The sequence below is a fragment of the Carassius carassius genome, chromosome 28, assembly GCF_963082965.1.
Source record: "Carassius carassius chromosome 28, fCarCar2.1, whole genome shotgun sequence".
Taxonomy (NCBI): domain Eukaryota; kingdom Metazoa; phylum Chordata; class Actinopteri; order Cypriniformes; family Cyprinidae; genus Carassius; species Carassius carassius.
In genome coordinates, this window is record NC_081782.1 from 2,722,369 (window position 1) to 2,736,596 (window position 14,228).

General features: G+C 34.9%; 1 protein-coding gene across 1 annotated transcript in view; it reads left to right on the forward strand.

Moving 5' to 3' along the window:
- LOC132107704 (metabotropic glutamate receptor 5-like) overlaps positions 1-14,228 on the forward strand; it is a 63,418-nt gene that overhangs the window by 13,805 nt on the left and 35,385 nt on the right. Inside the window, exon 3 of the mRNA XM_059513858.1 lies at positions 12,161-12,410. Within this exon, the coding sequence (XP_059369841.1) occupies positions 12,161-12,410 (250 nt within the window). The remainder of the gene's footprint in view (positions 1-12,160; positions 12,411-14,228) is intronic.

The following is a 14,228-nucleotide window of genomic DNA, read 5'->3' on the forward strand; positions in this document are numbered from 1 at the left end:
TCGCAGGTACTGTAGGAGAGACGTGTCTCTTTGTTTCTCAGACTTCAGGGTGAATGAGAATATTTTGAATGATTATTAGTGACAAACTGGCATATTCTCCATGGCAACCTCTCTACCTTCTTTCACTCTTGGTCCTTTTCATTTGGATTGTAAACTCTGAGCTGCGTGGGTGGACGGAGTGAGCGAGAGAGACAGGCACGAATAAAAGTGGGGTTTTGATGCAAGCTGGGTTTGTGTCGTTTCTATCAGCCGGTAGCGCAGATGAGCACGGGAACACAGCTGGCTTAACGAGGCAGAGAGTGCTCCCCTTAACAAGCCACAGGAACCTTGAGAAACACAATCTCACAACCTTTTCTCAACGGCACACGCAGTGCTGCATAACAGACTCCGGCCGAAGCACGAAAGGGCACAAGATCCCGGGCCCTATGCATAGGCAGTCAAGTTAATTGTAAGTTAATTCCCCAAAGTGTTTTCAGTATATTATTATAAACATCTCGACAAGCCCAAAACAGCAAAGTTGACTCAACCAAAGGACCAATAATGAGAGTTAGGGGCGGGGCTGTCTATTTATCTGCCTAATGACAGTATAGGAAACTTGTTTAAAAACAGTCATTATTTTAGCAAAGTGATGCACGTGGCGCTGAAATTACACCCTCTTCACCTTTCAGGTTTGTGAATCTGTATAGACTTTATATAAGAGGTTATATGGTTACGTTTCATATGAAGCAGTGGAGACACTGAAATGCATTGCCAGAGTGTCATGGATCTGTTACCATGTTATTTTCACTGTTTCCGTTTCTGCCAAACGGGGTGGAATTTTGTAAGTATTACAGCCTTTCTGATGTAAATGCGTCTTTGTTTTCCATGCAGCAGACACTTCCTGTTTTATAAACAGATAGGTGACAGCTGGAGTCCTCAGTCTGTGGTGTTTTGCACATGATGTTGTGTGTTTCATCTGTCTATAGCCTGAACATATCCATCTAATGCATAAGATACAGATACTGGCCTTGATTACAGGAACAGAATCAAAAATTAGTTTTAGAGGCAGTGAAATTTATTACATTTTCATAAAAGCAATTTTTTGATTTGGAATAATATGCACTGATAAATCCCTCACAATATGGGCAGGGACATTTATTAAGAATGAAAATTGGGTCAGTTTTGATATCATGTGGTTATTTATGCCCGTTGCACAACGGCACAAACCCTTTTAGTCGCAGTTTATTCCTTTGAAATGCCAAAAGGAATCGCTGATCATCTCAAAGCCTCATGGGAGTGAGAAAATGTGTTTGTGAATCTCACACCCTGATCCACTGCGGGCCGTTTACTGTCATCCTAACACTGCTGATGCTCTCTGACATTTACACAAACATCTATTCTGATCTCTCTGACCGGCCGTGGCTTCATGATCCCCTCGCCGTCGGGCCAAGACTCAAGCCAGCTCTAATTTCAGCCATGAGTAATCTTTTGAGGCTGGTGTTAAATGGTGGCGGGTGACTTCACTTTCTTTTGGAGATTTTGGATCAGAAAAGTGCAAAGACTTTTTAAATGCTGCGAACTAGCTCAAAGAAAAGATTAATCGTGTAGCATGATGGCTTGGCAAAATCGTCTTCGTCAAGCCAACATAAAACAACATTTGTGAACATCACTTCATGACACTTTTATTAGGAGGAAAAAATGGATATTCAGTAAAAACATTCAGCATATTAGAATGATTTCTGAAGATCATGTGACACTGAAGACTGGAGTGATGATGCTAAAAATTTTTTTTATTTTTTTTTATTTTTTTTAATATTTGCATCTCAGGAATAATATATATTTGACAGTATATTTACAGACAAAATAGCTATTTTAAATGGTAATAATATTTCACAGCATTGCTGTTTTTAATGTATTTCTGATCAAATAAATGCAGCCTTGATGATCAGAGGAGACTTTTTCAGAAACATTAAATATCTTACTGATCCCAAACTTTTGAACTGTGGTGTGTGTGTGTATATGTATATGTACACAAATATATACTCAAAAATATGAATCTTGAAGTAAATAAAACAGAATATTGGAGTACATTTTACAAGAAAATGTTAGTTTTTCAGAATTTTACATTTTTTTCAGTGTGTTGCTTGTAGGTTCTTTAATTGTGAAACAATTGTTTCTGCATCAAACCTTTTTCAATGTAGTATTAATTACTTTGAATTACAAACCCAATTCCTAAAAAGTTGGGACACCTTACAAATTGTGAGTAAAAAAGTAATGGAATAATTTACAAATCTCAACTTGTATTTTATTCACAAAAGAATATAGATAACATATCAAATGTTGAAAGTGAAACATTTTGAAATGTCATGCCAAATATTGCCTCATTTTGGATTTCATGAGAGCTGCACATTCCAAAAATGTTGGGACAGGTAGCAATAAGAGGCCGGAAAAGTTAAATGTACATATAAGGAACAGCTGGAGAACCAATTTGCAACTTATTAGGTCAATTGGCAACATGATTGGGTATAAAAAGAGCCTCTCAGAGTGGCAGTGTCTCTCAGAAGTCAAGATGGGCAGAGGATCAACATTCCTATTCCTAAACTTGAGCAACTTGTCTCCTTAGTCCCCAGACGTTTGCAATAAAAAGAAGAGGGGATGCCACACAGTGGTAAACATGGCCTTGTCCCAACTTTTTTGAGATGTGTTGATGCCATGAAATTTAAAATCAACTTATTTTTCCATTAAAATGATACATTTTCTCAGTTTAAACATTTGATGTCATCTATGTTCTATTCTGAATAAAATATTGAAATTTGAAACTTCCACATCATTGCATTCTGTTTTTATTCACAATGTGTACAGTGTCCCAACTTTTTTGGAATCAGGTTTGTAATTTTTTATCAGAAATGTATCAAGATCCCAAAGAAATGGCAAGTAACTCTTTTAATTAAATGTGAAAAATGTAAAGAATGAAAATTTTATTACATTAGACATTAAAGACTGAAACATTATTTAATTGTAAAACTTTCTCTTTTAATCTTTACAACTCTGAATTTGTTTTTAACAGTGTTGTTATTCAAATTTTGATAATAGATGTCAAAAGTATGTTATATAGTAGTGTTAATAATGTACGCAGAGAACCAGAAACTTGTTTTAAGAAAGCAAACAAGATCCGTTTTGATCTTCAGACGTGTGTTTTCTTGATTACATTTTCCCACGTGTCATTTTTAGTAATAGCATGGTCATAAGAATTTCTCTGTCCATAAAATAAATGAAAGCATTTGGTACTTTTCACAAGTTGCTGTGAAGCTCCGCCTAAGGTTGATTAAATTAGATTGAAATGTCACGTCGATTGAGTACAATCTTGGGTATTGGACAGGATGGAGTCTTTGCACTCCGCTCTTGTCGTCAGCACTTTTACGAGACGCAACTAGTTATTTAAGAACGTAAGAGGACAGAAAATATTTTAAAACAAATGTTTAAAGAGACGATGGCCAGACTCTGTCTGAATGCATCACAGAGAAGAAATGAGACCTAAACCCCATTAAAAAACCCAATGACTTCAGTTCAGTGGAACCGGAAGTGCTAAAATGCGACTTATTTTTGGGTTCTGTGGTAGCTTATGCAAACCTCTATAACAAAGGTAATTTATGGTGAGACACTACAGGCAAAATGCTATGTATTTCTTTTTTAAACAACACCCTTTTTATCATGTCAAACACAGCTCTGTTCACAGAGACCCGTTTCGGTGCATGTCCCTTTAAATGCTAATGAGCTCTGCTGACCCCGCCCCTCTCTTCCATGGAGTGATGAGCTGTTCTCATGAAGACTGTAAACTTTAGCCGCATATGTCATGGAACTTGCTCACTAGCACAGTATTAGGAAAGGGGATTTGCAAAGATAAAAACAAACAAACAAACAAACAAACAAAAAAATAACTTATGTTCTTATATACTCACTTCTTCTTAAGGAGAAGCTGGAGGGGCCTGTGCAGAATTTTGACACACAGCCTAATATCTATGAACAGCTTGATCTGAGACACTTCCTATGATTTACTGGGATTTAAAAAAACATAATATATTAGTTTTTTTTTTTACCCTATTATCTCCCCTTATATATAGAAGTTTTAAAAATGCTAAGCAATGGTTTGCAATGCAGTGCGGCAGTCTTAATTAGTAATTTTATGGTGCTTTTTTTTTGGGGGGGTCTTCCCCATTCATTTTGATTGCATAAAAAGGACGGTATGAAACTTCTCCACCAGAAAAAGAAGGTCACACACGTGTGTGTGTGGAAAGACATGAGGGTGAGTAAATAATGACAGCCTGTTTATTCTTTCCTAAACTTTTCCTTTCCAAAGTCATCTATTGGATTCACACACACACAGGGACGCATGTCTTCTGTGTATTCACCACAGTGATTAACCATGATGTTTAAATGTCACACCAAATCAAAATAACACGCACAGATCAAATTGTCAGGCATTCAGGATGTTTTGAGTCTGCGCCGGTTTTATTATGCTATTAGGAAATCTCTGGGCTTTATTGATAATACAGCCGTCTCCGCTAGCTTTGACCTGAGTTACATCCATTCAGAACGCACTGGAAATCTGCCCAGTCTCGCTCTCCATCTCTCTCTTTTATGCCTTTTAACTGCTGTTCATTGGTCAGATAAAATGAATGAGTTCACTTTTGTATGGAAATCCAGCGGAAATTAATCAAAGCGGAGAGAGAGTCACTTTTCTGCTCTGATGAAAGAAAGGCTTTCCCACCGCTGTTAAATAACCATCCCTTTAATTCAAGAGAAGAAGAGACCAGAGCGATGGTGTGTGGGTGTTTCCTGATTTTATTCTGCATTTCTGTTTCTCAGTTTTCATACTTCATTAATTTTGCCTTCTTCACCATCTACAATTTCTCCTTTAGATGCTTGTTATGCTCGTTTTGTCTCGCTGTACAGTCTTAGACATGCTAAACAATAGCCAATAATGCATTATGAAGTTTTCCTTCTAATGGCATCTTCCCGTTCATCTCATCTGCATGTATAGTTAAATTAAGATAAATAAAGACATAGTCATGATACGGATGCATTTTTGAAAATTTTCACATTGTGAGAAAAAAGGTTAAATAAAACAAGGATTATTAAAACATTTTACAAAAAATAGCAATTCAGTATTTCAGCTCAGTGTTTAGTTCAATGTTTCACTTGCTGCAATTAATTGTGAATTTGTGAAAGTAAATACTGAATCAATATTTTGGGGGGTTTTTTGTAGCGCAGGACCCCAATTCTGGTCTTTTTCGAAGACTCAAGTCTTTTTGCCACTGTGCATTTTGTTTTAATTGCTTGTCTTCATTCATATATATGGCCTTGATGTCATCCTTTTTGGAATTGAATCAGTAACTTTTTATTAATGTAACACGCTGCTCTGAACATTGAGGTCTATTAAGGAACATGTAGCCGTTTATTTGAACAAGTTTGTAAAGTTTATGGCATCAGATGAAGGATATTCATTAATTTTAAATGGATTCTTCACCTAAAAGTAAAATTTCTGAATTTTCTTGTTGTTCCAAACCTGTGGATCACCAAAGAATTAACAGGGGAAACAGTTTATTAACAAGTGTGGAACACAGATGATGCACTAAGACAGTCCACAATAGGGCAGGGCTCACGACAGGAGAACAGGCGGATCAGAAGGAGATGGCTCCAGACTCTGTGGCAAAAGGAGACCTTGTAGCAACTCAAGTAGGAAGGGCCTGACCCGGTTGAAGGAACCCCTTGTAGCGCCCCAATGTCTGTCAGGTCAGAAGAACCAGCGACCAGGGAGGATTCAGGAAGCAGGGCAGGAACCAACACAGACACAAAGACAGAACAGGGGAGACAAGAATTTGACAGATAAAAGTAAACTTGCCAACCAATGCCTAGGGAGAAACGAAAACTAAAATGGAAAAACAAAAAGTAATACTAGAAATAACTGGAATTAACTGAAAACAAAAAGGATAACAATTGGAAAAAGCTAGGAATAATTAACTACAACTACAAACCAAAATAAAGAAAACGGCAACCTTGCTGAAAACTAGAAAGAAAAATAAAAAAAGGTGGGAAAAACCCCAAAAGGTTAAAGAACAAAAACACTAAACTACAAAGACTAGAACTAGACTACACCTGGGAACAAATGAAAACTAAAAAATAAGAGGGAACCAAATAAGATGCAAAATACTGATTAAAGAGTTCTAACAAGACTAAATATCCAAGCTAGAGACCGTACACAAGGCACACACAAAAACGAACCAGCCAGGACCAGAGGGAAATGAGCACAATATAAAGGGAGCAGATCACACAAGGATCAGGTGAACAATTAGACAAACAAAGGACTAAACAAGGGGGCGTGGTGATTAGAAACAAGGAGGCAGGACAAGGGGAGCACACGGCCAACATAAACAAAGACACAACCATGTGCTCAGGCACAAAATGAACAGAGACACATTAAACAAAGATAGGACAGACAAGACTGTCAGGGCATGATCCTGACACAACTAGGCTTGTAATGACATTAGGGTGATTAAATATTGACAGAACATGCAGTTTCATATTTCTTTTGAGTTTTAACTGTGGTCAGTTATTTGTTATGTCAGTCAGATGGTCTCTTGTTGTCTAAGTTGGCGATTCTTGGCCAGAATCAGTTGTAATGTATGTCAGATTTGTTGTCGGTAGTCAAAGGTTTGGGATGCATGAGGCTAGACGTTTTGTTTCGTAATTGATGAACTCTGTAACATTGAAGCTGTTATTGAATCAACACTGAATTGACATCTTCTGTAGAGCTGCTTTACAACTGAAACTGAATTTATATGCACAGCCGATATTTTCCTGTTTGTTATTGTGAATCTGCTTTGAAACGACTGTTGGTTACATCACACAATGAAGTTGATTTCAGATTTGAATCCTTGTGTGAATATTTAGCACAATCTTTCATTTAGTCTTTTAATGCTTTTTATCAAATTTAGTAATATTGTGATTCATTCTGAGCTGGTTCATTTGTTTGAATTCTTTAAAATCCTATGGAAAAACATGGATAAATGTTTACAGAACCCACATAGTGCTGATAAATGACAAGTTATTGGCTGATGGAGTCCCTTCTAACTGTCAATCACTCAAGCCAGCCAATAGGCTTAAAGCAAAGGAGGGGTTATGTGATTATGATGTAATAGAGCAGAATTCTCTTATTTGAATATCATTAGCATAATCACAGAGTAGGACATGTACAGTAACCCAGCGAGGACAGATTCTCCATCACTATACTGTGTGTTTCCTGTGGAGAGGGACATGTATGTGCCATCTGCTCACACAAATCAGAGCTGGATTCCTCACAAACCAAAAATGCTCGTAGGATTTTGATGCAGTATGTGGTTAAATCATGGAAATGATAGTGGAAGTGTTAAGCTGAGGGGAAAATGCGTTTTAAGAGATGGATTTCAGATGATATCACCACGGGACATTTTTCAGCGCGGCGGGGGATTTTTATCATTTGATGCCGTTGGATACTCCACTTGATTTAGTGCAAATACTTAACACAATGTAACGGGCTGATAACTGCATCTGGCTCTGATACATGAGCAGGGGGGGAAGCTTTTAGGACATTTATATTTTGAAAAGCCCATATTTTACACTCCTGCAGCATTTTATTTTCTCCCCATGAAGTCCAGTTATTATGTCAGCTGGAAGAAACCAGAAAGGTTTTTTCAGGATCATTTTATCTTTGAGCGTTCGAGTTGAAGAGGATTTTGCTACTGTACCTCCTATATGCAAATGAGCCCTGTTGCGATTGGCTATAACCTCTTTGCATGTGAAAATTAGGTTCATATTTACTTGCAGGTTGTGCAGCTCCAATATGCACTGTAAAAAAAAACAAAACACTAGAAAGCTAAAAAGAAAGATACCTGGAGTACATTTTACATAAAAATATTAAAAGTCAATGCTTTAAAATTTCATTTTATTTGTAATTAATTGTGAAATTTACTAGCAATTTCTGAGAGAAAACTGTTCGTACACCAGCTTTTTTTCAGTGTAGTCATCCTTCAATAAGTCACATTATTAATTAAATATATTATAAAGATTATATATCTTTATATATATATATATATATATATATATATATTAGTACAATGATATGTTTTGTTAATTTTTATTGCATACTGTAAATAATTAACAACCAATTAAAATGCATTTTATGGTAGCATTTTTTTTATTTTTTTATTTAATTTGATTTAATATTGCTTGCTCTGTTCTTTTTCTATTCTGTCTGTTTTCTTTTTATTCTTTAATAATAAAAAAACACCTTGCTATTTGTGCTGTGTTAAGCTAACTGAGACTTGTTTTAGCACTTGCGTATCGTTGCTCTTTTGTTGATTTTGATTGCTTCCATTGCCCTCCTTTGTAATAAGTCGCTTTGGATAAAATGAATAAATGTAAATGTATTTGGTACCATTCAATAATAGCCACAGAACGTTGTTACAAGAAAAGAGTCACTGAGGAGCATACAATAAGTTTTGTGTCAATATACTAGACGTTTCACATGTTTCAACAGCATTCAGCATATGAGTCAGTCAATACAGGACTGGTTAAACTTAAAAAAAAAATTATGTGTCATCATTTACTCACCCTCATGTCGTTCCAAACCCGAACGACTTCTGTTTCTCCTGTGGAACACAAAAGAGATATTTTTACACAAATGTGAATAAAAAAACATTCTTAAGTCTCTGGGGTATATTTGTAGCAATAGCCAAAAATACATTGTATTGCTCAAAATTATACATTTTTCTTTTATGCCAAAAATCATTAAGATAGTAAGTAAAGATCATGTTCCATGAAGATATTTTGTACATTTCCTACCGTAAATATATTAAAACGTAATTTTTGATTAGTAATATGCATTGCTAAGAACTTCATTTGAACAACTTTAAAAGCGATTTTCTCAATATTAATTTGTTTTTGCACACTCAGATTCCAGATTTTCAAATAATTGTATCTCAGCCAAAAATTTTCCGATCCTAATAAATACATCAATGGAAAGCTTATTCTTTCAGCTTTCTGATGTATAAATCTAAATTTTGAAAAATTGACACTTAAGAACTAGTTTTGTGGTCCAGCGTCACAAATGTGGATGGTTACAGAAATGTTTTCAGTGAATACGGAATAAAATTTTTATCTGTTCCTCATCATATGACTTTAGACAGATGCATATAGTCATAGTTATGTCTTTTTTTTAAAGCTTGATCATTCACTATTTTGTATTGATGAGCAGCCTGAACATTCTTCAAAACATCTCATTTTGTGCTCTACAGACAGAAGTTAGTCATATGGGTCTGGAACAAATATGAGAGTGAATAAATGATAACAGAAGTGTCATTTTTAGGTGAACTGTCCCCTTAAATCCAGAAGAATGAATGAAGAGCTTCACATTCCTTCACTATCGTAACAATAAAGTCTGAAGCGCAGCCAGAGAGAGAGAGAGAGAGAGAGAGAGAGAGAGAGAGAGACAGTGCTGATAGCATCTCTCTTCAGTGTGTCTGCTGTAATTACAGAGAAACACACCACAACACATCCATGTCAACACTCTCTCAGGTAACACTACTGTTAGCCTTACACACACACACACACACACACACACACACACACACACACACACACACACACACACACACACACACACTTACACACACTTACACACACACTCTGAAATCTGATGGATTTCTGCTTGGGTTAAAAAGGGCAGCTCCAAGTTCAGATGTTCGATTTTCTGCTGTAATATTTATCCACTTTCCAGCCGAGCGACTGCAGCACTTTGAAGTGTGTGTGTGTGTGTGTGTGTGAGGTTTATGAATTAGATGGTGTTTAGACATCCGTTGCTTTAGGAAATGGCTAATGAGATCTCTATCGTCTCTTTTAGACAGCAGTGAGATCAAATGACTTTTATTTGACCAAATTTTTTGAAGAAAAAGATTCATTTGTCTATAGAATCTCAAATCACCCACTGCTTGGATTTATCAAGAATATGCAATCAAAATGTATAGATCTTAATATGAGTTCAAGCTTTTCTCATTCAACTCTTGCAAACAAATTAATCTGAGCTATGCCTATTAAAAATATCAAATTACACTTTCATTTGTGTCTTTGTAGATCTCTTAAGGAATTTTAGAACTATAGTTTATCATTAAAGTACATGTAGATATTTAAATACAATATAATTAAGATTTAGTAAATAGAAGTTTTCACCATTAAATACTAAAATAATTGTAAGTTATAATTTTTTAAATATAAAATTGTCTACATTTTTTAAATACTATTTTACAACGTAAGTAATTTCTTGTTTAATATAATATTTCACTGTATATGTTAACTCAACTTAAAGTTAACAATTAATATATTTTTTTGAACGGTTACATACTTAGATAATTTTTTCTACCAGAATTACTTTGATATATTTTATTAATTATTTTAGCACATTTATTTTATTTTATTTTATTTTCCCCATGACGTTGTACATATTTTTATGTCTGCTTTTTTTTTTTTTTTTTGCTTTTTCTGAGCTAAAGGACTATAAAATATGAATTTATTAGTTCAAATATAATTTTTTTAAATATTAATTTAATCAGATGTTTAGTTGTGGGTAATTTCATGTTTTGAAAATGATATTTTGTATCTTTTACAGGAAGTTTAATTGATTATATTTAAATTTAAAATATAGAAATACACATTTTCACTGTATATGGTAAATCAGCTCAAAGTTAATTAACATTTTATTTTATTTTATTTTTGAGCTTTCTGTGATGTTTCTAGGACATTCTGGGTCCTCAACAAACAGAGATCATTAGTTTAATCGAATGTTTAATTTCATGAGTCATTTCATGCTCTGAAAATGATCTCTGTTCAATGATTCAATGATTTTTGACAGGAAGTGAAGGCCGGTTGTTCTCTTTATGACTGGAGACTGATTGTGTCAACTGTGTGTGTGTGTGTGTGTGTATGCCATCTGTTCGTGTCTGCTATCTTACTGTGAGACTAATTACAAGACTTTACATGTAACCACATCAACCAGAACCTGAAGAAACCTTCCTGAGGAACCTCCGTCCTCTCACACACTCATCTGACACCTTCACAGCTTCATCTATGTGTATTTATGAGTGTGTCTGGTTGATCTCGATGTATTTTATGTGAGTGAGAACCAGGTTTACACCTCTCCATCCTCAAGAGAAGGCAACACTGGAAGAAAGAGTCATTATTGTCTCAGCAAACTTGAATAAATCCATACAGCTGGAGTCTGACTCAGTGTCAGTATTTCACACAACGCTCTGTGCAAACAAGTGAAATCTGCTATAAAAATGTGAAAAGAAAAAGATTGTTAAATATATTTTTCTACATTAAGTTTGAGTTGGTCTCTACACTGAAAATAGTGAAGGATTTATATTTTAATAAATTGCTAGTAAATGTTTTTAATAATTACAAAGAAATGACAAGTAACATTTAATTAAATGTGAAGATCTTCTTTATTTACAACTAAGAAAATTTTGTTTTTTTAAATTATATTTATATTTACATAAAAAAGTAGTCTGTTATGTTTTCATTTTGAAATCTGTTCTGAAAGCGGTGTATACTGTAAAAACAATTCTATTTTCAATTCAAATTTCTTCAGTTTATTGGAGTACATTTTGACAAGAAAATACAATTTGAGTCTTTGTTCTTCAGTGATTTACGTTTTATTCAATGTGTTGCTTGCCATTTCTTTAATTATTTGAGAAATTAACTAGCATTCTTTTAAACAAAAAATGTTACAAAACAGATTTATTTTTCAGCGTTTAAACACATTATTGAATAGCTTCTTGAAACACATTTTACTTCATTAAAGCAATTCAAAAGAACTTATATTCTGACAAAATAACTTTTTTTTGCAAACAACATGATCCTTTATTATGAATGAATAATTTTATGGGTTGGTTATGATTAATTATTTGTGAAATTTTCTTTCTTTCTTCATTGTATTCTTTGGTGTTGTTTTCTGAACTGTTTATGTTAGATTTGTCGAAAGTGTGTAAAACATTTAAGTACCGTGTATGTGTGTGTATACTGTGACTCGTGACTAATTTCTTTAGTTAATTGAATAATCATATCAAATTCTCTCTGTTTTTCTCCCTAGGTAACTATGGTGAGAGTGGGATGGAGGCGTTTAAAGAAATGGCGGGGAAGGAAGGGATCTGTATCGCTCACTCGGATAAAATCTGGAGTAACGCCGGCGAGCAGAGCTTCGACCGTCTGCTGGTCAAACTGCGCAAGTATCTGCCCAAAGCTCGCGTGGTGGCGTGTTTCTGCGAGGGCATGACCGTACGAAACATCCTGATGGCCATGAGACGACAAAACCTCGTCGGAGAGTTCCTGTTGGTCGGCAGGTCAGTGGAGGAGTCAATGATGAAAAACCTGGAGAAACTGATTGTAGTTTTACTCGGCCTTTGACTGGAGATTTAATTTGTAAACCACCCCGTCTACATGAAAACCAACTAAATCTACAAGCGTAAAAACATGTCACTTGAAATAATACAAACATGAACTAATATGAAATAAAATACTTTTATAGAAATGCATTTATTATATTATTGCATATTTCTGAGCTTCAAAATAATCCCAAAGAGTTTTTCAGTTTCACTGAGTTTTTCAATAAATAAACAGTGCTGGGTAAGTTATTCAAAAAGTAAATTATTAGCTACTAAACACAATTTCGTTTTTATTATTATTTTTAAAATTTGAAAAAAGTTGACTTGGCAACTAGCTGAAATACAGTAAGTTTAAGCTTTTTTTATATTTCAGTTAATACTTATTTTATTTCAAGTAATGTCAATGTTTTTATGGTTCACACACTTTCAGAATGACAAGAGGATTATTACATTTCCGTTTTTAGAGGAATGGTTTATTTAACAAACTTCTCTGTAAATGCACTTAAGAATCAATGTGTGTGTGTGTGTGTGTGTGTGTGTGTGTATGTGCTCTTGTTTCTGTGTCATATCAGGACACAACTCTGTATAATGACATGGGTATGACACAGGTATTACAAGGAGAGGGTGACTTATGAGGACATAACCCATGTCCCCATTTTTCAAAACGCTTATAAATCATACAGAATGAGTTTTTTTGAGAAAGTAAAAATTCACAAAGTTTCCTGTGAGGATTAGGGTTAGGTGTAGGGTTGGTGTAGGGTGATAGAATATACAGTTTGTACAGAATAAAAACGCCTACAGTATATTACGCCTATGGGATGAACACACTTTTCACAAAAACAAACGTGTGTGTGTGTGTGTCCCTATACTGTATGTTTGACTTTTTCAGCGTCAGCTGTTTAGTCTAGATGAAAACCAGCAGTCATCATCAATATCAACTTCATAACCATCATCATCATTACATTATCTTCATCAACATCATCATTCCAGGTAAAATGTCTTGGATTTCTTAAAATTAGGTTAAAAAGGGGGTTTGCACATAGTACTTTTCAGTAAACCTTTTTTCTTAGTTTGAAGAACATTTTATGAATCTAAAAAAGCCTTTTTCCATTATAAACAGCCTTTTTTTTGGGATGGAAAGGTTTAGTAGATGTTGAAGGTTCTTCATGGAACCATCAATGCCATTAAGAAGCTTTATTATTAAGAGTTGACCTACACACACACACACACACACACGTGTCCTCTCGTCGAGTCTGAATGTCACTGATGGCGGCTGTAAGACTCTCACACACACCGTTAGTAAAGCATTTACTGCTTCAGTCTCAGGTCAGATGGAAGGCTTCCTTCTGTCTGAAGTGGAATCACAACAAGAGTCGACGGTTGACCGCAAAACAACACAGCATGTGGTTGTCCTTAAAACCTGTCCTCGCGCTTTCTGTGAGCAACAGACAGAAATTTAAGTAATTCAGCTCTGAAAAGATGATTTTTTTTTTTACAGTGTGCATCTCATGTGTGTTTGTGTAACATATCATATCATAAATGATGACATATTTGACCATTTTAGATGAACTATCCATTAAAAAGTCCAATTTAATAGACCTATTTTCAATGGTGCAGTCCACACTAGCAACCACCAATTACAAATCTATGAATGATACATATATATGGCTTCTTCTTTTATCATGGTCAGTATCTTTCTAAGATTTCTTGCACCTTGTCACATCCTAGATCTTCTGTGTTTATTATTGCATTGGGAACTCATACACATGACTTTGT